Here is a 27,065-nt window from a genome sequence, read left to right on the forward strand (position 1 = left end):
GAGCAAGTTAATTATGCATCGAAGTTGCCAGGTACACAAAACAAAAATATATCACGGTTACAATGAAATATATAAACAAATAATAAATCTAATTTACCTATAAACGTAGACGAGAAAAAATTTTATTTCAACAAATTCACTGTGTGATATGACATCTTTAATTAACTTGGCATTAATTATCATTCTAATTAGTGTGGCGAAACTTAGCTCAACTTTAACATGCCATTACGGTCTGCTATCGCTGACGACATAGGTCACATGACTGAGTATCTGTGATCTTATTCTTGAAGTGCAAGCATCCAATTAATATTTTTAGATTATATAATTATTTAATTACAAAATAATTCGTAAATTATTCAAAATAGTTAGTGCATATAAAGAAAAAAAATAGAAGTGCTCAATAAAGAAAAAAGGATTTTAAAAAAAATGAGAAAGAGACGAAGAAAATTAATAAGTTTAATTAACTGCGCATAAGCTGCAAGTATATAGAATTCATAAAATAAATTTAAATATTGAGAAAACGTGGAAAATACATATTAAAGAAAAGAGAAAAAGAAAAATTATTAAAATAAAACTACTAAAAGAAACTTATAAATTTTTTTTATGTATCTTAAAGCGAAAAAAACTTATTAAAAATCCGGAAAACAAAATAAGGAAAAAAAAAAAGATATAATTTCTTCATCAGCTCACACGGTTATATCTTAAAAAAACAGTGCTTTCTAATATTGTAGCAATATAGCCAAAGCAAAATATATTAGTACAATAGTGTGACGAGCACTCAAAAAAGAAAATTTTTATAAAAGGAAAATAGAACACATTAATTAAAAACTACATATGAAATAAAACGTAAATTAGTTTTTAGTTTAATTTTTAATTAATGTGTTCTATTTTTCCTTATCAAAAATTTTTTCGAGTGCTCCTCACACTATTGTACTGATATATTTTGCTTTGGCTATATTGCTACAATATTAGAAAGCACTCTTTTTTTTTTTTTTTTGAGGATATAATCGTGTGAGCTGATGAAGAAATTTTTTTTTTTTCTTTATTTTGTTTTCCGGATTTTTAAAAAGTTTTTTCTCTTTAAGATACATAAAAAAAAATTTATAAGTTTTTTTAACAGTTTTATTTTAATAATTTTTCTTTTTCTCTTTTCTTTAATCTTTATTATTTCCCACGTTTTCTCAATATTTAAACTTGTTGAATTACAAAGGGTTGAGTGAGCATCGGGGTTTTTGTAAATGAAAAATTTACAATGAAGCAAAGTTTGTAGAGAACGCTATACCGATGTAGAAATCCTTCATGGCAAACTTTCAGTCCCTTACTTACAGAAGCAATTTAAAAATTTGTATTCAGGTAAACTATGAAGTTCCAAATGCTGAAATAATATTTTCAACATGCAAACAAATTATGACTTCCCCATTGCGTGATTTTCAGCATTCGAGACTTCATGGTAATTCACTTTTCCTCAAATCTTTAAAAAAAGAAGAAAAAAAGAAGAGAGAGAGTTACCTGCACCCTGACTTCGGGTAGGTTGACTTTGACAGCCAGCTCTTCTCTGCTGTAAACATCGGGATAGTGAGATCGTTCGAAAGCTCGTTCCAATTCGTGAAGCTGGTATGTGGTGAAGGTGGTGCGATTCCTTCTGTGTTTCTTTCTCATGTTGCCCGATCGATCACCACTCGAACACAGGTTGGTGTCTTCACTTCGCATCCAATCATCGTGCGATTCTGGACAATCTGCAGAGGATTAAAAAAAAAAGTGTTTTTTAATTATCTCCCAAGAAATAACCCAATAAATGAAATGGTTACTTTATGTAGTATTAGTAGTTCATTTTCATCGCACTGTAGCTTTACAATGGGCTATTTTATAACCGTCGTTGAACAGCCGAATCAGCTCTGAGTTTACGACTACCAACTCTGTAGCCCTGTAACTTGAAACACAATCCAGAACTTCTGGATCAAGTATTGGGAGAAATTTAAGGACTTTTTGATGGAACTGACCCGCAATTGCGTTAGCCCAATGGCAAGGGGACACTAACGCATGTCCGTCCTCTTGGTCCATGAACACAACCATGATCCGTCTACCAATGAGGATATTTTAAGCCAGCACTGTGGTCGGTGAGAGCCGGGTGCGGATTTCGTACCGACCAGCCATCGCTGGGATTCGATCCCGGTTCATCTTATTGGAAGGCGAAAGCTCTATCCCCTGAGCCACCACGGCTCAAAATAAAATCATTGAAAGTAACAAAAGATGGGCATTTCTGTTATGTCCAGGATGAAAAGGTCGTCACAGACTGAACCAAACTGATGTATAGACGATATATTTAGATAATATTCTTTGAAAACGACCATCATGCCATGTGAAAGCGTAATAAACTTTAGCCCCATGGTCCGCCCTATAAACGGGTGTGACATATAGTGTGGCAGAAGTCGAATTCTTGGCCATAGATGGCGCCACTGAAGAACAAGAAACGCACACTCTGCCTTAAAATTGCTCGGTTTCACCAAGCAAACTTGCCCGTGTGGCAAGTGGCATTAGAACCAACCAACCAGCCTCATGGCTTCAATGGTGCATCGGTAATACAACAGCATAAATCGTACGGATAACCAGAGCTTGGAGTGATCGATTTGTATGAATGAAATTGTCTACAAATGTTTGTCGGTGTTGCATCGCTCTTACTCCTTTTGTTCGCAATGGTAGTTCATTAATATACATATTAAATCAATCAACATATTGAAAATTAAAGATCTTCAATTCTCAAAAATTTTATAATCTTGTCAAGTAATATTCAATTGCAAAAGATTTATTATCGCTTGAAACCAAAGCACTTTAGAATTAATTTAGCAAAAAAGAATTTATTCTATAGCGACTTTTGATTTACGAGATCTTTTCAATAACATTCCCTTTTCTAAACTAAAAGATGTTTTTTTTGAATTATTACTATGGTTATAAAAATACCATTAATTACGATTTTGATTCTAATAAAATAATTAATAAATATTAAGTTAAAAATATAAAAATTTTGCAAAACCATAAAATTACTTTAAAATGGTTTAATCGGTTATGTGAAATAAGGTGACAAACAAAACTATAATAAAAACGTATCAGTAAGATATTAGTAATAATAAAGAAAAAAAGGAAAGGCAATTTCATTATTCAATACTTATGCAATCATGACATTCAATGCAAGCTTCAATATTTGCCAAAATAAATACAATCTCCCATAAAATTAATAAACAAGTTTCAATTTTAATTTATTTGAGGAAGTATTCTATATACAGTAGAAATGCAATCTCCAATGAAATGAATGCTATTAACAAGTTTTAGTATTAATTCATTTAATGAAACATTCCACCAGCGGTCGGAAAAACTACATTATTTTTGTAGTTTACTACAACTGTTTTCTCAAGAAATGTAGTTAACTACAACTACTTTTTTTTTTTAAATGTAGTGATAACAAACTACTTTAGAATTGTAGGGACTACTTGATTATTTTAAGGAACGTAACTTTGCTGGGGAAACCAATTTACACAGTTGGAGAAATTAGTTTACACATTATGTTCATAATGTTCTTGAACAAAAAATTGGATAACATTAAACAAGAAGAATTATTTAGATATATTTATTCGTGTTTACATGAGCCACTTTGTTGTTCTAAAATTTTTTTTTTCAAATTTGCTCCTTTAATTAAAATTTTTTCTGCCCTTCAGGACAGCGAATATTTAATTGTTGTTCTAAAATTTCTTTTTTCAAATTTGTTCATTTATTTAAACTTTTTCTGCCCTTCACGACAGCGAATATAATTCTTGTTCTAAAATTTCTTTTTTCAAATTTGTTCCTTTAATTAAACTTTTTCTGCCCTTCACGACAGCGAATATTTAATTGTTGTTCCAAAATTTCTTTTTTCAAATTTGTTCATTTATTTAAACTTTTTCTGCCCTTCACGACAGCGAATATATAATTCTTGTTCTAAAATTTCTTTTTTCAAATTTGTTCCTTTAATTAAACTTTTTCTGCCCTTCACGACAGCGAATATTTAATTGTTGTTCCAAAATTTCTTTTTTCAAATTTGTTCATTTATTTAAACTTTTTCTGCCCTTCACGACAGCGAATATATAATTCTTGTTCTAAAATTTCTTTTTTCAAATTTGTTCCTTTAATTAAACTTTTTCTGCCCTTCACGACAGCGAATATTTAATTGTTGTTCCAAAATTTCTTTTTTCAAATTTGTTCATTTAACCTGCAACATTTTATGCCCTTCACGACAGCGAATATTGAATTCAAGAGATACTAGGAAATGATCAAATACTTGCAATTGGGTATAATATAGCCTACGTCACAGGTTGTGTTGTTCCTACTAAATTTAACCAATGAACGGCATTTTCTGCGAGCCTAACTTCAAGCCACAAATAAACAAACGAAGTGTTCGATCGTTTAAATAGCTGCTCGCCAGATTTTATTGCATTATAAAGAAAAGTTATTGAAACTAAATACAACTAAATAAACAACAACTAAAACAAATAACAACAACTACTAATAACAATAACTAAATAAACAACAACTAAATTCCATTCGTTTAGCATTGCGTCATATATTGTTCCTACTAAATCGAAGTAGTTGTGTTTTTTTCATATTATACCCAATTCCGTTAGGTGTTTAATCCTCTTTTATTTCTTATAAGAAATGAAGCACATCGAAAATATGTTTCCTTCTCTTGAAATATCATCAGTGTTTCACGAGCCTACATTCACACGTGACCAAAGAGATAAATTATCTATTATTCACAATGTCTAGCTTAAATATTATTTATACAGACTCTCTTAACACTTGTTAATTGACAGTCAATTGTATATACGATGGTTGCTGAATTTACCTAGAAAAAAAAAAGAGTAAAAAAATGGCGTTTGCGTGCGAAAGTAAAAGTAAATGCAGGTGATTTTTCAGATTATGAAAATGTGAACAAATACAAAGTCTCATATTTAACTTTTTTCATTTGCCGGAGATAATTTGGGATAGTAAACTGATGACAAATTAAATATTTTTTACACATAAAAAAATTAAAATTTCAACTTAAAACTTGTGTATTATGTTTTGTTTTAGTTCCTTGTATTTATTAATGAAATAAAAAAATATGTTGATTTTCTTGCATTTTTTTTTTCCTTCAAAAAAATAGGTAAGAGAAACCGGTTAAAAAGGTAACACACTACACTACAAACTACTAAATAAAAAAAATAATAAATAGAAAAATAGCGAATACAGTAGTTTCATTACCGTTTCTTCCGACTACTGCATTCCACCATATACTAGATAAAATTCAAAGTCACCCCCCCCCCCGCCCGAAAAAAAGTAATTCCATTGCTTTAAAGGGATAATACACCAAAAAGCTGATAATAAAAAAAATGAAAAAAATAAAAATAAATAAAATAATGAAAAATAAATAAAAAAAATTGCAAAAAAATAAAAAAAATCAAAAGAGGGAGGGAGAGGTGGTATTGAAGGTGAACTTACCAGTGGGGTAAAAGGGCATTATTCCCTGTCACGTGATATGGGGGGTGTGGGGCTTCTTGACGAACTAGTCTTTTTCTTTTCTTTTTTGTTGCAATAACGCTTATCTTTCTTTCGTTCAAAAATAAACATTTATTTAACATGTCTATTCTTATGTGAAAATGTTCAATTCAAAAATTAGAAAAAATAATTTATACATATTTGCATAATTATACTTTTAAGATTTAAAAATAAATTCATATTTAATCGGAAACAAATAAAAAACAGACAAACTAATAAAAAAATGAATATTAAAAGATCATTAAAGAAAAACAATTAAAATAAAAACTACTCATAATTCTTTCAAAAATTCATATCTCTTTATAAGTTTTAGTAACTAGCTTTTTATGCGCATGAATAACAATCATTACTTTATTGCAAAAACTTGCCTTTTTCATAAGTTACGTTTTTATTTTTTTGTTTGTTAGTAAGCATTTTAGCTTGTACATAGATTGCCGGCTTCAATTTCTTTCTTTCTGCATTTCTAAAATTTTTTTTTAAAGCTTTTTTAATCAGTAAAATTGCTTGATGAAATTTTTTGCTTCAGGTTTTTTTTTTTTTTTTAACTACAGCAACAACAAAAAAAACAAACTTATACTTCTTTAAACTATTTACGAAAAAGATGAAAAGCCAATTCCCTTCTTGTACAGGATTATTCTCTTAATAATTACCAAAAACCAAATTTAAATCTGTTTTAATGAATTCAAATTCCATATTATTAATCCTTAAAAGGCAAAAAAAAAATTATTAAATACAATGTTCTTTTTTTTCTGTCTCCAAATGAAAATCTATTGGGACTTGTTAAGCATATCCGGAGAAAATCTTAAAAGAAAAATTACTCAATTAAAAAACGAAAACTGATTATATGATTATTAAAAAAAAAAAGGTAACCGAGTAATAGTCATTTTTTATCAGCTTATTTCCCTTCTTAGGATGATTTTCCCTAATTATTCCCTCTTTTTTTCTAAACCTTGAAAGGATTAATGTATTTAATGTAATTTACGGGGAAGTTCGTTAATTAATTGCTCTGTAATTTTCAATTGGACATTATAGAAAGAAAAAAAGAATTGTTCAATGAAGACGAGATCTTTTTCCCATGTGATATGCTTTCCAGCATTTCCTGAGCTCTTTTCAATATTTATGTTTGAAAAAAATAATGCAAATTACAAACATGCATTAAGCACAAATTTAAAAAAATTCAATAAACTTTCTGTTTTATTTATGTCAAAAAGTTCTGTAATTTGTTCTTCGTATATCATTTCGTATTTTTCTCTAATAAATTTTAGTTCGACTATAAAAATTTCATTTTCAAAGAAGTAAAAAAAAAAACTCTTTTAAATAATTTTTTTTTTAAACGCAGCTTATCTAAACGCAAAATTATAATTCATGAAGAATACCATAAATCGTAAGGAATTATCATGAAATACACCCATGGTGCAACCGACTGCACCAAAATTTGGTAAAAGACACAAAACTTTGACGATAACTGTAAACTGAACGATATTTGTTTACGATGCCATGTTTTCTTTGCAACTCAGTCTCGTTGAATCGGGACGACTATGCTGTTTCAAGTATCAACTTATTTACAGTCGCTGGTGTAATTATCAGACGCACTATAAGATTCTATGTAAAATCTTAATTATCAGTTGATACTACACAGCTTTATTGATTTTACACGACTGTTTGCATTTGTTTACGTTAGTGTATCAATTGGTTAAGTCAGTCGATATATAATATAACACTAGTCTAACACTAAGTCTTCAACACTAAGTCTATGGAAAAAATTCCGCGCCTCTTAAATTGACCTTAAATAGAAATGATAGCTACATAGAGGTGGACTTTCCTGGAGCCTTCACTGTAATAACAATACATTAATAAATTTTGAAGTAAATATACATTGATAAGAATATCTCTTAACGAATCTCTTAACGAAATTTTTATTTCAAAGTAAAATAACGCAATACAAGAATAAGGAATTAAGTTTTTCTGATAGCGAATTTCAACATTTATAATTTTTTTATAACCATATTTAGCTTATTTTGTTCATTTTCTCTTACGCAAACACCGAGAACAAATTTACGAAAGTACAGCTCACTTTTACGTAGTAGTAGGAAAAACTGCATTATTTTTGTAGTTTACGACAACTACAATTACGCTGTTACAAAAGCAGTTAACTACAACTTTCTTTTATTAAATGCAGTGACTACAAATTACTTTGGAATCGTAGTAACTACTTCACTACTTTAAAGGAGGCGGACTTTGCTGGAGAACTTAATTTACACCCCTGTTTTATTTGTATTCTTGTAAATATTTATTTATCTATGCCTTCTAGTTAAAAGTTGGTAGTTCTATAATTTTAACCCTGTTTTTAATGCCAGTGGTTGGAAAAACAGGGCCTGATTATCGCCTAGGCCCAATAGGCACGGGCCTAGGGCCCACACTTTTTGGGGGCCTCAAAAATTAGCAAAAAGTCCACAATATTACTTTTTCTGAAGAAAAAAAAATTAATGAACGAAACAGTTTATCTAAATAAAAAAATGTTTTATTTAAAATCTTCCTTATATTGTGATAAACCAAACTCTTGTAAACATTGCACTAATCAAATTCGAAAGTAGAGCTAAATTTTAATTGGTGAAATTTTTACTCCAACGGCTTAAGCAACTGCAACGAGATTGCATATTCGGATAGTCTCTTATAATAAATGATTTGTAGTGTCAACAAGAACTACATAAAAGCTTATTCTTAACAAATATGTAAAGCTGTAGATGGAAGGCTACAATCTTCAAACTAATTCAGCTAATCAGTGACTTTTAGCAAAAATCACCGATTTCAATTGTTTGTGGTCACCAAACTATTTTTATTTTCATACAACATTGTTTTGATGTTTTATATTTCTCTTTAATATTCAGATGCGTAAACTTTATCTTAGAAAAATAATCTTCAATTGTCTGCTTTCAAAAGTTTTTAGAATGTTTCTCTTGAATCATGCAGTTCAATAGATTCTTTTATTGTTAGGACTACTCTTCAGAAATTTAATTTCAAAATATTTCGTTAGGGGCCCGGAAAATTTTGTGGCCTTGGGCCTGAATTCGTCTTGATCGGTCCCTGTGGAAAAAATACATTATTTTTGTAGCTTACTACAACTACTTTGTTACAAATGAAGCTAACTGCAACTACTTTCTTTTTTTAAATGTAGTGACTACGAACTACTTTGGAATTGTAGTAACTACTTCACTACTTTAAAGCAGACGAACTCTGCTGGAGAACTTAATTTACACCCATGTTCAAAATGGTTTTGAGTAAGAAATAGGCTTACATTAAATATAAGGGAATAATTAAGAAGCATTCATTTATGTTTACTTGTGTCACTTTGTTATTCCAAAGCCTTTTTTTTTTTTAAATTTGTTCATTTAACCTTCAACTTTTTCGACAATGAATATTTAATTTGAGAAATACAAAATTATCAAATAATTGCAATTTTTTAATTGTTCTTTTATTTCCTCTAAGAAAACAACTACATCGAAAATGCTTTCCTTCACTTTAAAATAACATTAATGTTTCACGAGTGTACGTTCGCATGTGTGACTGAAGTGGTTAATTATCTATATTTCGGAATGGCTGATTTAGGTATTAATTATACGTGATTTTAAATACATAATTTCTGTTAACGCTCAGTTACAGCTACATTGTCATTTTAATTGCCTACCTAGATGGAGCTGCGAAGATTTGTACCCATCTAATTCGAAAAATTAGTTGTGTTACAACCGTAATTCTTTTCGAAACTAACATTAAAAGAGAGTTGCCAGAAATAGCTTATAAACTACTGTTTTTTTTTTTTTTTTTTTTTTTTGTATCGCACTACTCGCTACACTAGCTTTTCAAAAGTAGCAGACCTTACAACAAACTACGAAAAAAAATAGCGACTACAGTAGTTTCACTACTTTATTTTATTTTGTTATATAACCGTCGTTGAATATCCGACGTAATTTTTTGGGTTTACGACTAGTAATGTTCAACTCCGTAACCTTGTCATTTTGAACCCAATCCAGAAGACAAGGAAACTCCTGGATCAGTACCTCCAGAGGTATCATTTGTTATGGGAACATGGCGACTCGATGCATTTAACTTGCATCAATCACCACTTACTACACGGGGAGTCTTCGATCGGCGGGGATCGAACCCACGACGTCTTGGACATGTCCCGTTTCACTGCTTCCGACCGCTGTTTTTGCGCTTATGTCCAGTGTAAAAGTATGCTTAAATTTCGACATTCGTAGTTGACCTAGAAATTCAATTGTTTGACTTAAAACCTAATTCTAAAACTAGTTTTGATAAAGCTATGAATATTTTCAGTTTAATTTAAGTTAAATATTTTAAAAATAAATAATAGTCTTCGTTTGGTTAATATGTTCACAATTGCCCAGTGGTTTGAAGTAAAACACGACAAGTCGTGTAATTAGTATAGTCGCTACCTTTGTTTGTAGTTTGTAAATTAGTGTGTTACTTTTTTAAAAAGTAGTTCAGTGAGTAGTGTGTTACAAAGAAACAGTAGTTTGCAGCGATTCCTGGCAGCTACTTTTTACCAGGGTCCGATCAAGACAAATTCAGGCCCAAGGCCCACAAAATTTTCCGTCCCCTAACAAATTATTTTGAAATTAAATTTCTGAAGAGTAGTCCTAACAATAAAAAGAATCTATTAAACTGCATGATTCTAGAGAAACATTCTAAAAAAAATTGAAAAGCAGACAATTGAAGATTATTTTTCTAAGATAAAGTTTAGACATCTGAATATTAAAGCAAAATATACAATGTTGTGTGAAAATAAAAATAGTTTGGTCACCACAAACAAGTGAAATCAGTGATTTTTGCTAATGTCACTGATTAACTGAATTATTTTAAAGATTGTAGCCTTCCATCTACAGTTTTACATATTTGTTAAGAATAAGCTTTTAGTTTTTGTTAAAATTAATAATTTATAAGAGACTTTGCGAATATGCATTCTCGTTGCATTTGCTTAAGCCGTTGGAGTAAAATTTGCACCAATTAAAATTCAGCTGCACTTTCGAATTTGAAAAGTGTAATGTTTACACGAGTTTGGTTTGTCACAATATAATTTTTAAAAAATGCCTTTTTGGAGAAAAACTGTTTCTTTCAGTATTAAAAAAAAAGTAATATTTTGGACTTTTTACTAATTTTTGAGGCCCCACAGAAAGTATGGGTCCTAGGCCCGTGCCTATTGGGCCTAGGCAATAATCAGGCCCTGCTTTTTACGTTAGTTTAGTATATGAAAAGGGTTTTAACGCAATTAAATTTTTGAATTTGATGGATGCAAATCTTCGCGGATCTGTTAATGGGCGCAATTTAAAATGCCCCTATGACTGTGAGTTAACAAGTATTAAGAGCGTCATGTATAAATAATATTTAGGCTAGACTTGGTGAATAATCTCTTTGGTCACGTGTGAATGTAGGCTCGTGAAACACTGATGATATTTCAAGAGAAGGAAACATACTTTCGATGTGCTTCATTTCTTATAAGAAATAAAAGAGGATCAATCACCTAATGAAATTGCAAGTATTTGATTATTTCCTAGTATCTCTTAAATTAAACATTCGCTGTCCTGAAGGGCATAAAGAGTTTAACTAAATGAACAAATTTGAAGGAAAAAACTGTTATAGAATAACAAAGAGGCTCATGTTAACACGAATAAATATATCTAAATAATTCTTCTTGTTTAATGTTAGACAATTTTTTTATTCAAGAACATTGTGAACATAATGTGCAATTTAATTTCATCAACTGTGTAAATTTGTTTCCCCAGCAAAGTTAGGCTCCTTAAAATAATCAAGTAGTCCTTACAATTCTAAAGTAGTTAGTTATCACTACATTTTTTAAAAAAAAAGTAGTTGTAGTGTATACTACATTTCTTAGTAGTTGTAGTAAACTACAAAAGTAATGCGGTTTTTCCGACCGCTGGTGGAATGTTTCATTAAATGAATTAATATTAAAACTTGTTAATATCATTCATTTCATTGGAGATTCCATTTCTACTGTGTAGAACATTTTCTCAAATGAATTAAAATTGAAACTTGTTAATTAATTTTATTGGAGATTGTATTTATTTTGGCGAATATTGAAGCTTGCATTGAATGTAACGATTGCGTAAGTATTGAACATTGAAATTGTCTTACCTTTTTTTTTTCTTCATTATTACTGATATCTTATGTTTTTATTATAGTTTTGTTTGTTTACATTTTAATTACAGTTTTGTTTTTATCATAGTAGTTGCAGTTAACTACATTTGTAACAAAGTATATGCAATGAACAAGAAATATGATGTAGTTTTTCAGACCACTCCAAATTGGCTTAATAAACTTTATTTATCGCCAAGAGAAACTCGATCACTTAGGATTCCATAACCCTACTCCCCCCCTCCCCCCATCTCTTTTATTGAGGGAAAAAACATACGTCTATAAAGCAAACGTCACCATGATATTACACTCATCCCCTCTATGCATGTAAAAAAACGGATGTTCTCTTCAGAATCTTTTATCCATGGTAAGCCTGTACCGTCAAGAAAAAAGGGGTCCTCTTGTCAATAATCCGCTGCACGTGAATACCCCCCCGCCCAATTAGCATAAGGCATCCCGCACACCCCTTTGCCTGTCCTCTATTGTATAGGAGGGTAATAAGATCTGCATCGCATTGTTGACATTGTGTGTGTATCGGTGGTAATAAGATTTTGCCGGGAGGAGGCTTGAAATTTCGTAGGCGGAAAAGTTTTGATGCGTCTAGGGGAATCATTATAAATGCAATGACAAGAAACATTTTCTCCCGTTTTGTCTTCCGGATATGAAACCGGATTAGATACGCGCTCTTCTCTAAAGCGAGGTTAATGTTGTTAAATGGAATAAAATTATTTATTCACTTTTAATAGCAGTATTTAATTTTCATTTGTAACTCTATACACAGTCCCTGGCCAAATTATTAGACGCACTATAAGATTCTATGTAAAATCTTAATTATCAGGTGATACTATACAGCTTTATTGTTTTTACACGACTTTTTGCACTTTTTTACGCTCGTGGATCAATTGGATATATCAGACGATTTATAATATAAATTTGGCGATTTGATAAATTAGAAGATATATTAATCATAGAATATTTATTATATCAAGCATATGAATTACGGATTAGATGCGCTCTTCTCTAAAGCGAGGTTAATGTTGTTAAATGGAATAAAATTATTTATTCCCTTTTTATTTATAATTTAATTTTCATTTGTAACTCTATATACTGTCCGGCCAAATTATTAGACACACTATAAGATTCTATGTAAAATCTTAATTATCAGGTGATACTATACAGCTTTAGTGTTTTTACCCGACTTTTTGCACTTTTTTACGCTCGTGGATCAATTGGGTATAATATGAAAAAAACACAACTACTTCGATTTAGTAGGAGCAACATATGACGCAATGCTAAACGAATGGAATTTAGTTGTTGTTTATTTAGTTATTGTTATTAGTAGTTGTTGTTATTTGTTTTAGTTGTTGTTGTTTATTTATTTGTATTTAGTTTCAATAACTTTTCTTTATAATGCAATAAAATCTGGCGAGCAGCTATTTAAACGATCGAACACTTCGTTTGTTTATTTGTGGCTTAAAGTTAGGCTCGCAGAAAATGCCGTTCATGGGTTAAATTTAGTAGGAACAACACAACCTGTGACGTAGGCTATATTACACCCAATTAGTTAAATCAGACGATATATAAGACCTATTGAAACGCAGAGCTATAAGCGATAAGCAGAGAGCTCGCCTACTTAACTATACTCAATACTAAAAGCAGACGATAAAATTACAAGACCTTTTTAGAACAAGAAAGTTGTTTTTTTTTTTTAGAAATTAGTTTTTTTTTTGGAATTTGAGTTTTCATACAACCCGTTACAAGTTTTTCTAGTTGGTTTTATAAGATTTAACTATCCCGTTACGGGTACTTTATATTTGTTACTGTATTTGTTGTGGTGTGAAAGAAATGTTTTTTTTAATAAAACAAAGAACTGCTTCTTAATATAGCTTGATACGTTACACTGCACTGTAGTTTTTTAATAATTGGATGATTTGCACGAGTTTATAGGCAATACTTTAATAGTTAAACATACATGTACTGGGTTTTCATTCGGGAAATTTTTTATATACTTATATACTTCCTATTTGTATATATTTTTAACGTATTGCGTTACAATGTTAACCCATTGATACACGAACGTAAACAAGTGCAAACCGGTTTCATCTGAGTAAAAACAATACAGCTGTATAGTATCACCTTATAATTATAATTTTACATGGAATATTGTAGTGCATCTAATAATATGGCCAGAGACTGTATTCTATTTAATAACATTATATAATTTCTAACTATATATAAAAATCTAAAAATGGCATCGCAGTTTTCCATTGTTGTCGGTGCATTTTTACTGGTCGGAAAATCACATGGTAGGATCCAGTTTTCCCACATTAATTTTCATATAGGTTTGGTTACCATCAGCACAAAATTGATACAAGTCATAAAGGTATTGTTTTCCTATGAATATTTTGGCATCCCTCATTTAAAGGTATTACTGTTATTAGTAAGATTTCCGTTTTGTTTGTTTTCTAAATCAAGAGTTTAAGAGGATTGTTATTATTATTATTATTATAATAGCGTAATTCTATGTGACACTTCAAGATAAAGTTATTTAAATCAGTGTCTGACAGGGCTGGATTACCCATTATACCAGACTGGGCTCCCAATGATTAGGGGCCCCCTTAAAAAAATTTTTTGAAAATAAATTTAAAAAATCAAAATCAAAATAATATTTTTAAAAACCACGTTTTTGTAGTGGAGAATAATAATTAAAAGATAAAAATTTGAAAAACGAAAAACGTGGGGAGCATGAAATACATAAAAGTAACAGTATGTGTGCTCATGAGAATATGTGTAGGTATATCTGCAATAATATCTGAATGTGGATGTGCATGTGGAATATGTTTGTGTATATGCGTGTGTATGCGGTTGAAGATGTGTTAAAATATGTGCATATGTACTGTTATGTATTTCATGCTCCCCACGTTTTTCGTCTTTCAAATTTTTGTTTTTTAATTATTATTCTCCACTACAAAAACGCGGTTTTTAAAAATATTATTTTGATTTTTTTTTTTTTTTTTTGTTCTCACTTCCAAAATCTCAATTTTTTTACTCACTGTACACAAAACTTTTCAACTGACATGTGACACTAATTTGAAATAATCGTATCGACTACAAAAGACAATCGCGAAAATATTAATTTTTCTTTAATAATTTTATTTTACTTTGTATGTCTTCTTTCTCTTCATTTTCATGCATTGTCACCCAATTCTGAACTATGTGCCAAATTTGAAGTCTGTAGCTACTCGGGAAGTTAGTGTAAAATCGATTACAAAATTCCACCCGAACAGACATACACGAAGGCAAGTTGATATAAACGAGGGGAAAATTAAGAAAAACAATGATTTTTTTAAAAAAAATCTCTTTCAAATATATATTAATAAAATTCGATATTTTTTTAGTTCTAATTTAACAAAATAAAGTAAAATTTAATTTACTATTATTTTTTTTTTATTAAAATATGCTTTCTTAAAGGAAAAGATACATAAATACTTTTATATTTGAATAAATAAAAAATATACTAGAAATTTTTTTTTTAATCTAAGGGCCCCAAAAATTTGAATGGCAAAGAGCCCCGCGTACGCTTAAAATCCGGCCCTGCTGTCTGATCAGTTATTAACCGTTTTACTATCATTAATTTTTTTGGTGAAAATTACATTAATATACTATTATGAGTTGAGGTTAAAGAGATTCGTTAAATGATTTAGAACTTAACTTTCAACTTCATGCACAAAGTGATGAATGCAAAAATTGTAATTAAAATATACATCCGTTCGTTTGGTGAGCAAAAATATTAAATGACAGTTTGCGAACTCACCAAATTTGTGATAAAAATATACTTTGGATTTTAAATGTTATTTCAAAAAATTATTACTTAGAAAAATGTTTTCTGTCCACTAATAGATTTTAGTAGTATCATAAGAGAATTATTTGGAAGTGGGAAGTGACTGCACAAGTGTTCTTTTTAGGACATATATTTTTAGTTTAATAATTTCAACCGTTTTATGCCAAGAAAACAGCAATTATTACATCAATAATCATAACTATTACGTATATAATCATCATATATGGCAGTACTTTTACTTTCGTTACTTGTACCGCTGGAACAAGTAAAAACTACGTACTTTTACTTGTACTTCGTTACTTTTTAAATTTAGTACTTTTACTTGTACTTTCGTTACTTTTTTAGGGAAAAAGTACAAGTATTTGTAACGGAAATATCGAACGAAATCGTTACTTTTTTTCTAAAACTCGGTAAGCTTTCTAAAAAAGAAATATTAAATTGAAAAAAAATGCTTAGGTTTTTTTTTAATTAATAAAATTAATGTGCAATATACATGCATTCACAGCTAACTTCGTGTTTAAATACCTTCTGTTTCAACTTATACTGCACATTCAATTATTTTTTACTAGCTCAAAGATCACAAAGCTATCTGAAACCCTGTGTTTGCTTTGCTTACGTTTGTGCTTTTGAAACGCGTCTCTAAAGAGTAAAACAATCTTAAATCAATGGTAATTTAAATAAATAAAAATAATAAACTAAAAATTAAAATCAATAGATAAAATTTCTTTTTCGTGCAAATCCATAAAAAGTTTGAAATTAAAACTATATTTGATTTTAAAATTATATTATACGATTATATTATAAAATTACATTATAATATTCTTTCGAATTTAAAAATAAATTTAAATCCATAACTTTCAAAATTAAAAATAATTAAATAAATGACAACAATTTGGCAAAAACTTTAAAGAGCATAAGAATATTATTCAATAAAATTTTAGGTTACTTTGAATTTTCGATTTCCTAGAAATGTACTTTTAAATCGTTACTTTTTTTGCTTAGTACTTGTACTTTTACTTGTACTTTTTACTCGTTACTTTTTAAAATATGAACTTTTTACTTTTTACTCGTTACTTTTTTTAAAAATACTTGTACTTTTACTCGTTACTTTTTAAAAGTAACGTTGCCATATATGATAATCATATAATACGTTATATAATCACATAATTACGTCAATAACTATTACGTATATAATCATAGGATTTGGTGAGCATCAGCGAGCAGGGGGCTTAGAAACCTAGTAGAAGAATAGAAATAATTGTTGTTTATGGAAAGTAATGTCAATAATGTTGTTTAACACTAGATTGCCTAAGGAAGTCATTTTGACTGCTTGTAATTTTAATTAGAAAAACAATGATGCATATAATGACACAATTTCTTAGAATTTTGTGAATTTTTGTACAACATATCCTTTTTTTATGGTTAATATTTACTAATAACTTGTTATATAACTGTAAATAGTATAAAAATTGTTAAAAATTAATTTTAAGCGAAATTATTTACGCATTTACAATCCAGTCATTTTGACTGCTTTTGGGCTATATAGGTATAAACTAATTTTCCGTCTTTCTAGTGTTAATGGAGGAAAAAAAATGATGTTTTTAATTACTAAGTTATATTCATAAATTATAAGCAGAATAATTTATTTTCCTTATGCTAAGCAGTCTATGAAATTCGAAGGCGGATGTTTCTTAGTTTAACAAATTAGAAAGCAGTAAAATAAATTTCAATTTTTAAAGATACAAATATGGTTTCTCCATCTATCTGAGTATCTAAAAAATCTTTTTAAACAAAATTCACCCAATTGCGTAAAAGGAAAAAAAGCACTTGTAATTTTAAGTATGGTAGGGCAAATTTCATTTACATAAATCAAAGATTAATAAATAAAAAAAATTTAAAAAAAACCAATGGACTTAGAATTTAGATACATTAAATAAGTTCAACTAAATGAAATAACACAAAAATCTTATTTTCGGAACTCATTATAACGAAGATATATAATAAAATGACCCTGGCTACGCTTTCCATTCCCCGGAAGTGCTTTCGCAGTTCATTTGGGATTGCTTAACAATTCAAGCTCGCTTAACTCCCTCATAGAATGCCTGTATATTTTAGTCTAGCTTTGTATATACGCTCACGATTTATTTTTAAAATGAAGTTCTTAAAATATACAACTCATATATCCTGCGAAATCTTCGATTCAATTTATATACAATACGTTTTAGTTTGTATCCATTACAGTGTTATTTAGAGCAAATTAAATTTGGAGCAAATAATTGATAGATTTTTTTCTGGACACAGCAATTTTAATTCATTCATTCTAACATAAAGTTATAAAACAAATAAAAACCAGAAAAAAAGAAGAAGAAAAGCGCAGTAGCAAAGATTGGTAAAAATAGTAGGTAGGTATTTTATTTACATCGCATTAGGGCTGCACGATGGGCTATCGGTTACGGACTGGAAGACGTGCCATCGCAATTTCGATCCTCTGCAGAGGGGATGGCTCCGCTACTTTGGTATCCGCACAACCTGCGCGAAGTTGAGCACTTTACGGTAGAACAGTTTAACGAGGACCGATACCGCCCACCCTCGGTCCCTACCCTGACTGATCAAAGTGGTTACTCACCCGCTTACTGACCGCAACCAGTAATGCTTCACTTCGGTGTTCTACTGGGAACCGTGTCTTTACGATCAGTTCACTGCGGGACCTGGTAAAAATGAAGATAGTGGTAAACCAGGAAAGAAACAAATGGAACCAGGGTTGGAAAAAAATAGAGACTAAGTCAATGAGCAGCATTTGGTTGATTGATTACCCGTCTTATTCATTAAGCATTAGAAAACAAAATTTGCAGCATTAAGGACAATTAAAACTAAAATATAGCTGTAGATTATTACTTTAACTTCGCATAAATAGTAAGCATAATTTTAAAAAAGATAATACAACTAGCACTTAGTTTATATCAAGGCTTAAACTTGATTATAACTCTAACGATCGAGTTCAGCTCTTGCTATATATGAACTGTTTCCCGATAATTTTTCATCCCTGACCAACTTCCAGCTCAGTTTGTTTCATTTTTTAATTGTTATAGAAATTTCCTTGGTTTTGTAACACTGTACAAATAAGTGTTTAATATGATATATTGTAGATATGGGAATAATTAGATCTGACGTCTTTACAAGTTAGAATACGGCACAAATATAATGTTTTTTCGATGAAATCATAATTAAAGATGGTTATTTAATTTTCAAATGTAAAGATAGTTATTTGTTAATGTAAAGAATGTTATTCGTTTATATGAAGAATGTTACTAAAATTAAAATCGAAGAATGATATCAATTAGTTAAATGAATACTTGCATTTTAAGAAGAAGAAGATCATGTATACCCATACATTTGACCAATGACATCAATGCCAGCTGATCATTTATAAGCAAAATGGCGTTCTCAAATTGATCTAAGTTTCTCCCCGTAAGTTATAATGCTAATTAACGTAAAGTTAATCAAAAATAGTGCCGTATCGCTCATCGAAATTGCTGAAATATAATTTTTTCACGTCTACGTCTATTACTTAACTTACATTTATTATTTTCTTATATATTTTATTGTAACCGTGAGATATTTTTGTTTCAATGTTGGCAACTTCAATGTTAGTTTGTTTATGTTCTAACATGACTTCGTGGTCTTTATATTGTTAAGTAAGAAATATATAATGAAGGAATTGAAATATTTGTGAAAGAATACAGCATGTGCCACTTAAGAGAATTGATACTTGACGGCTTATTTTACTCGAAATAGAAGGGAAAGAACAATTGCTAACGTAAGCAAATGCCATGTTTCAACAGCCAATCAGGAACGAGATACTCACATTACGTCACTTGCAGGCATTCCATTGGATACCTGTAAGTAACGTCATCGTAGGTATATTGCAGCCTTTGTCGATTCAGAAGCCAATCAGGTTCGACACATACACGTGACGTCGCATACAGGAATTGCATTAAATCTGATTTAAATCACGTGGTTATGCATAATTACTTCACTTCTTCTCGAGTTGCAAGTACCCAATTATGATGTTTTAATTAAGAATAACACAAACAAGACATTTAGTAACTGACGAGTTTTATCGATAAAACTTCATAAAATTAAGTACTTTTTCTTATTTCTTTAAAATTTCTTTTTCAATTACTTTTAATCATACTAATAATTCATTCTTTAATTTAAGCGCAAGAATAAAACTAATCAACTCTTACATAAAACTGAAATAATTGTATATTTTGAAAACCAAATGTTCCGTGTTTTTGTATAAAATATTGGCATTTAACATAATGCGTTACACAATAGGAAGTACATAAAAAATCACCCGAATAAAAACCCATTAAATGTATGTTTAAATATAATAGTGTTGTGTATAAACTCCTGCAAAACATGTCATTATTAAAAAACTACAGTGCGTCTAATAATTTGGTCTAGTTATTATAATATACTAACATAATGCTTGATATAAAATATTCTATATTTATATAATATATCGTCGAATTTGTCCAATCATTGAATTTATATTGTATATCTTCTAATTTAACTAATTAATATACGAACGTAAACAGGTACAAACCGGTTTCAGTCGTGTCAAAACAATAGTGTAGGTAAAATTAATTCGCATTGATTACTCATAATTGTGTTATACGTTCTGTGTTCATAAGTTAAAATATTTTTTGAGTTCAATTGATTATTCTTTAAAGTCATTTAATCGCTCATTCCATGACGATTAACTTTTTAATAAAATGTTCTTACTTACAATCATAATGATTATATATTTTATAAGCAAAAGTGTCTTTATTTTTATAACACTTTATAACGAGTTTTCGAGATAACAGTTATATATATGTTCTAAATATATGTATGTAATATATGTATATGTATGTAATATATATATATATGTTCTAAACAGTTATATATATGCTCGAGATAATATATATGTTCTAAAAAGTATAAAAATATATTCTGAAATCGTACTCTATAAAGTAGAGACATGAAACATAAGAATAACTACTATTAAATATGTATGTAGTGATGGTTGACTATAAGTCTAAATACAACAATGATAATTTTTTTTTTTAAAAGTAAGACAAAAATAATTATGCATCAAATGGAAAAGTATTAGTTTACAAAAAACGTACATTGTGTTTTTTTTCTCGAAAAAAATTCATTTTCTGTAACGAAAAATATTCGAGATAACAAGGTTTTGAGAAAAAACTTTTCGACATGAGAGTATAAATTAAAAATAGATGGTTATGTAATATTACAGAACAATGAAAGAAGGGGAAGAAGAAGAAAAAAATAATAAAAATAGCAAAAAACCGGAAGAAGAAAATTTTTTATTTTCTGTTATTATGTGATATTTTTACTTATTGTGTTTCATTTTATTTGTTGTAATTTCTGTGTAGAATATTTTGAGTGCTTCTCACACTATTGAATTTATATATTTTGCTTTGGCTATATTGATACAATATTAGAAAGCACTCTTTTTTGTGGTTATAATTGTGTGAGCTGATGAAAAGTTTATATCTTTTATTTTCCAAATTTAAAAAAAAAAAAAATAATAATTCTTTTTTTTTCTTCCGGTTTCTTGTTATTTTATTTATTTATTTTCTTTTTCTTCCCCTTCTTTCATTGTTCTGTAATTTTTCTCTTGTTTTCTCTACATTTTGAACATGCATATATATATATATATATATATATATATATATATATTATAATAATAACAGGGCTACATCCCTGTTATCCTTGTTGTATTCAGCTTGAATAATTCAGTCGTAAGTCATAATACGTTCTAAGAAGGTTTATTTAAAGGTAAGCTAGTAGTTATAACAGTTCACATCCCCACTCCACAAGGGAGGGGGTGTGGACAAAACTCAGGATGGTTCCGGCAGATCTTTTATGGAACACGTTATTCAGCAAGAGACTTGCGAAAACAATCTTTCCCGCATTAAATACTAACAGAGAATGATGAAAACAGGCTCAAGTCGTACATACCTTGTCACTTTACGCATCATCGATAATCATTTAATGCTTCCTAATATGGAAGTGAAAAAGAGACAAGATTCTAAAAATAATTCCTCCTTTGAAATATAAATCTAATTATAATTCAAAGATATGTTTTCATCCTTGAAGTCCCAAAATAGAATTTCTACATCTATTCTTTACCAAAGACATTTTATGAAAACGAAAGAGTTTTAATGGTTTTATTAATACAAAAGTATTTATAATTTTTGTATTATATATATATATATATATATATATATATATATATATATATATATATATATATATATATATATATATATATATATATATATATATATATATATATATATATATATATATATATATATATATATATATATATATATATTATATATATATATATTTATATAAACTAATTTTATTGTTTTTGTACTCTAGGTAAACTTACTTCAATCTTCATGCATTTTTTTTTATAAATGAAATCTCGCAATTTATTTGTTAAGAACATGTTTTCATTATGAAAATTTTCGTTCAATAAAATTTAAATCTCAAAAGATTTCAATCTTTGAACATTACGAGTAACTGCCTCAACATTTTAAAATTTTAATGTTATAATTTCGGAGTTTTTTTAATGTTAATTGAAATTACTTTCAAAGAAAATTATAAAGTTTCTTACTCTGCTTTAGTACTATAGCTTTATTCTAACTACGATATATAGTCAGACTTCTATTCAACGAACTTCCATTTCGCGAATTTTTTAGAGGAACCAAGAAATTTAACCGTTTATACCGAACCATTTTAGAAATTTCTTCATAAAATAACTTCCAAATAGCGAAGTAAATTTTCTATGTAACGAATTTTTCTTTGAGATCCACTTTCCCTATTTCCCAAAATTTTCCGAACATTTCAAACTTGTTGACGCATTTTATGGGGGAAATGACCTTGAATGGATTATCGAAGCCCCTTAACTTAAAGAGAAGGCAGTTTAATCCCTTTCCCTTTTTGTTTGCATTTCAAACGAAAAACTCAGACAAAATTAACGAATTTTATCAATAGCAATTAAACTGAAGAACGCATGTGCTAATGTGTGTTTAAAATTACTTTGCAGTTATAATTTTATGCAGCAAATAAATTCAGGTTTAATTTTATACATAAATTTAACTTTTTTTTTAGTCGAAAATGTATATAGCTTGATAGTGTAACACTGGATAATGTTTTGCTCCATTCTTGCTTTCCATGATGATTTTTTTTTATGGCTAAGATGTATAAAATAAATAGTAGATATTAGCTTAAAAAATAAAGGTGTATCAATTCCTATTTTAATTATGTCTAGCGCTTTCCTTATAACGAACTTATTATCGGGATTTAGCAACTTCGTTAAATAGAGTTCCGACTGCATTTTCGTCGGAACAGCAATCATTCCTTAATGATTTTGAGTTCCTTAATTAAGTTACTTAATTTGAACTCCCCCAAGTTAAAACACAATATTTTCAGTTACATAAAAAATTTAAAACGAAAATTTTTAAAACTTTTGCAAGAAGCCTCCATATAATTTTTTTGCAATTTTGTATACTTATCAGATGGTATGTCAGCACAGAGAAATGAAAGTTAAGGGAGACTGTTGTACCTTGGTACTCGAGTACTCGTGTTGAGCTAGTGTAAATATCTGAGGCGCCCAATGGAGGAATTGTTATATTCATACTACCTGTACAGCCTAGCGTATAGTATCTGTAAAACGGGTACTCTCTAGGGCAGGGGTGGCGAACCTTTATACACCAACGTGCCATTTTTTCTAAAAAATTGTTTAATGAAATCACAGACGTGCCGTCAAATTATTTTGACTTCATGTTTATTGGGAAAATAATAATACTAAATACTATCAACTCAAAACTCTTTATTTACATTGAAAAGAAAATACATTTTGCAATGTCTTAGTTATACGCGTAATTCAATTTAAAGTAGCATCAGTGGGACTTCTGTTATTGCAAATTAAATGACAAATAACTTATATTAGGTTGTAAGATATTAGTTTAAGCAGAACTGTTGATTTTTTTGCTAGTTATTTATTGTTAGCTTGTTTTTTATGGTTATTAATTGTTCTTTTAGCATTAATTGTTTATTTTTTTTATTAATAATTGTTTATGATTTTGTTTTTGTGAATTTTAATTTAATTGCTACATATGCTTCATAGTGTGTGACATTTGTGTAATAACAATTCAGAGTGCAATAACAATTGTGATCGGTGGTGTGCCCAAAATATTGTGTCGCGTGCCAATGGTTCGCCATCCCTGATCTAGGGTGTTTAAAACTATTTTAGTTTCTGCGTCACAGAACTTTTTTTTGCTGATATTTTAGTTAATAAGTAATTATTTCAATCAATTTGATTGAAATTAAGTAATTATTTCAATCAATTTGATTTAAGTAATTAATTATATCAATTTGATTGATTTTCAATCAATTTGATTGAAAAACAAGTAATGTAAAAACAATTTAAAGTCAATTCCTACTTACGTCAACAACGAAATTTTTTATTTTAGTTACTTTTTATTAAATAATTAAAAAAAAAATTCTCCCATATAAAACTAAAATTAGTTGATTAAAACTAATGAATGAATTAATATTTGAAAGAAACTGTATTAACATCATCCACTACAAGTTCAAAAAAAATGTATTTGAACTTGAGTGTATGAATAAAAAGTATTTTATGAACGATTGAAAATTTGAACAAGATAGAGGGAGAGTGTGAACTAATAGTAGGAATTGGAAAAAAAGGCGCGTGGTATCAGACAACTATAAAAGTATAAATTGGATGACGTGGACCCACGTGCTACCACGTCATGTTCTTAATTGGGTATACTATAGCATACGTCACAGATCGTGTTATTCCTACTTAAGGCTTCTATACTATCAGAGCTGACCTATCAAGCAATATTGGAGCAAAAAAGTTCACAAGTTAACGTTATGTTAGTATTGTGCTTATGTTAGCTCTTTGGAGCAAAAATAGATGATGAGTCGGCCTGTCTAATTCAGGGGCTCTATTCCTACTAAATTTAACTATTAAACAGCATTTTCTGCGAACCTGATTTCTAGCAACAAATAAAAGCATTAAACGAAGTGTCTTGTTTATAAGTCGCTACTCGCCAGGTTGGAATTGTATTAGTCTAGTTCCTTTGGAAATAATTTATAGTGTTGTTTTACCGAAGTTTATGAATTTAGTAAACATATTTAAAACTCAGTTTATTAATTAAACTAAAAGGTAAATGTTATTCCTAGTAAGTGGAAGTAGTTGTGCTTTTTTCATATTATACCCAATTGAATTGATCTGACACAGCGAATATAAAATAATGCAATATTTAAATGTGTGCAACAAACTATTGTTTTGTTCAAATAGAGCTATAAGTTAGAAATGATCACTGATGTTATATTTAAAATATGTGAAAAACTGAATCGCTTATAGTAAAATTTAAAATAATGACTAACGCTTTACCCATCAGGAAATTCCATTTCGTTTTTCGTTCATCCCTATTTAATGAATGAATTAATATTTGAAAGAAGAACTGTATTAACATCAAGTGTCATCTACTACAAATTCAAAAAAATGTATTTGAACTGAAATGGATGAATAAAAAGTATTTTGCAGATATATAATTCCATGTAATTGAAACTAATGCTTTAAGTAAATGAAATAAGAGCAGTAAAAACTTAACAACTTTAATATAACATTTAACAAGTAAAATAATATTCGTGGAAATATTAGAACACAACTATAGACAAAGATCGCTGACGTTATCTCTAGTAGAACACAAAAGCTAAACTCGATCTCTTTGTTACAGAAAACTAAACTGAATCTTTTTGTTTAGTTGCCAGATCACAAAAGTCCAAAGTTAGTGCCGCCACAAGTATTTTATTAGCGATTGAAAATTTGAACAAGATATAGAGAGAGTGTGAACTAATATTAGGAATTAATAAAATCCTATAGCACTTACGTTTGAAAACAGAACTAAGGTAGATAAGTATAAACACAAATATTATTCTCCTTAATACGAACTGCCAATTAAAAAGAATTAATTTTGCTTGGTCTAAAAATTTTTTTTCAAAAAAAGCTTGATATAAGAACCATTTCATTGTAAGATGTCCAAGGTAGTAGAGTTTGGACAAATATGACTGTCCTTGTGGACTTCAACATTGGAAATATAAAGAAAAATGTTCATGTTCTTAGTAAGATTATAATTTTTTGAAATATTTAGAAAAAAATTTAACTTTGCCTTACGTTTAGCTTTGATTTTATTTTCTTTAGCTACTTCATGAAAAATAAGTTTTAATTGCAAGAATTTCCAAATTCAATCGAGGATATAGAGGTAGTTTTGATTTTGTATGGCAAGCATCAATATACGACATTTTCCGACGTTCCATAACTTAAGAAATAATTAAATTAGGATTCTGAATTTCTAACTGGAATTTAACATAAGCGCAGAAATTTTTTGTATGCAAACATTGGTAAACAATGCAAAAACTTCGAATAGTTTTTAATTTTACTAAGATCTAAATTGTGAAGAAAAAAGAGATTTCGCGGTTGTTTGTTTTTTTTCGATTTCTCGCACATTTCTTATCATTTTGAAAAAAAGATAAGACAGAAAGACTAGAAAGATGAGAAAAAAGATTGCAAGACAGAAAAATATTGCTCGCTAAAACCGGGTCTTGCTCTTTAAAAGCGACTTCTGTTCCATAGACTTTAGACTTAACATTGATCCAACCAAATATTCTCGTTTCCCTCGTTAAATCCGAGCTCGTTATAAACGACTTCGACTATAGTATAATGACTAGTGCACAGTGTAAAATTCATGAAATTCATGTTCATAAGTAAGCAGTCAAACATACTCTCTTTAAAGCCCTAAAAAACTTAAAGAAATTTAAATTTAAAAAGTACTTTTTAAATTAAAAAGTAAAAATCGTTGTTTAATTTTTATAAAAAAAAATATATTTTGAGCAAGTAAAATAAACAACCAAATTATTAATTGATTTGAATATAAAACGGAGTTGAGACAAACTAAACATTAATTCGTATAAATATATTTAAACAAAATACTGGAAAATGATTCCAGTTTAGAAAATGGGTGTATTATTTTTTTTTTTTTTTGTTTTCAGTATTTTTACTAAACTTTGAAAATTTTGTGAGTATTCTTTAAAACTTGGTGTCAAATTTGCTCAGGATAAAACAGGGATTGTAGCATATTTTTAAAAAAAATAAATCAAAAATTTTCTTAAGGAAAAACTCACTTTTTTTATAACAAGCTAAGAAAAAGGACTCAATTATCAATATTAGTAGATGATCCACGGTGTAAAGCAAGGGCTCAAGACTGCGCACCCCCATGGAACTTTTTGTGTTTAGAGTAGAACTATTTATAAATACAGAACGAGTTGATTTGCAATTAAAATTTTACATGCAGTTAATGTAATTTTTTGTTTTAAT

The 27,065-nt window shown here is 29.0% G+C and overlaps 1 protein-coding gene across 1 annotated transcript in view; it reads right to left on the reverse strand.

Annotated features, from left to right (window-relative positions):
- LOC107443277 (retinal homeobox protein Rx1-like) overlaps positions 1 to 27,065 on the reverse strand; it is a 33,354-nt gene that overhangs the window by 3,999 nt on the left and 2,290 nt on the right. The window contains exon 2 of the mRNA XM_087150926.1: positions 1,510 to 1,736. Coding sequence (XP_087007052.1) covers positions 1,510 to 1,736 — 227 coding nt within the window. The remainder of the gene's footprint in view (positions 1 to 1,509; positions 1,737 to 27,065) is intronic.

This window comes from Parasteatoda tepidariorum, chromosome 9, assembly GCF_982258835.1.
Source record: "Parasteatoda tepidariorum strain Cologne lab strain chromosome 9, Ptep-v5.0, whole genome shotgun sequence".
NCBI classification, from domain to species: domain Eukaryota; kingdom Metazoa; phylum Arthropoda; class Arachnida; order Araneae; family Theridiidae; genus Parasteatoda; species Parasteatoda tepidariorum.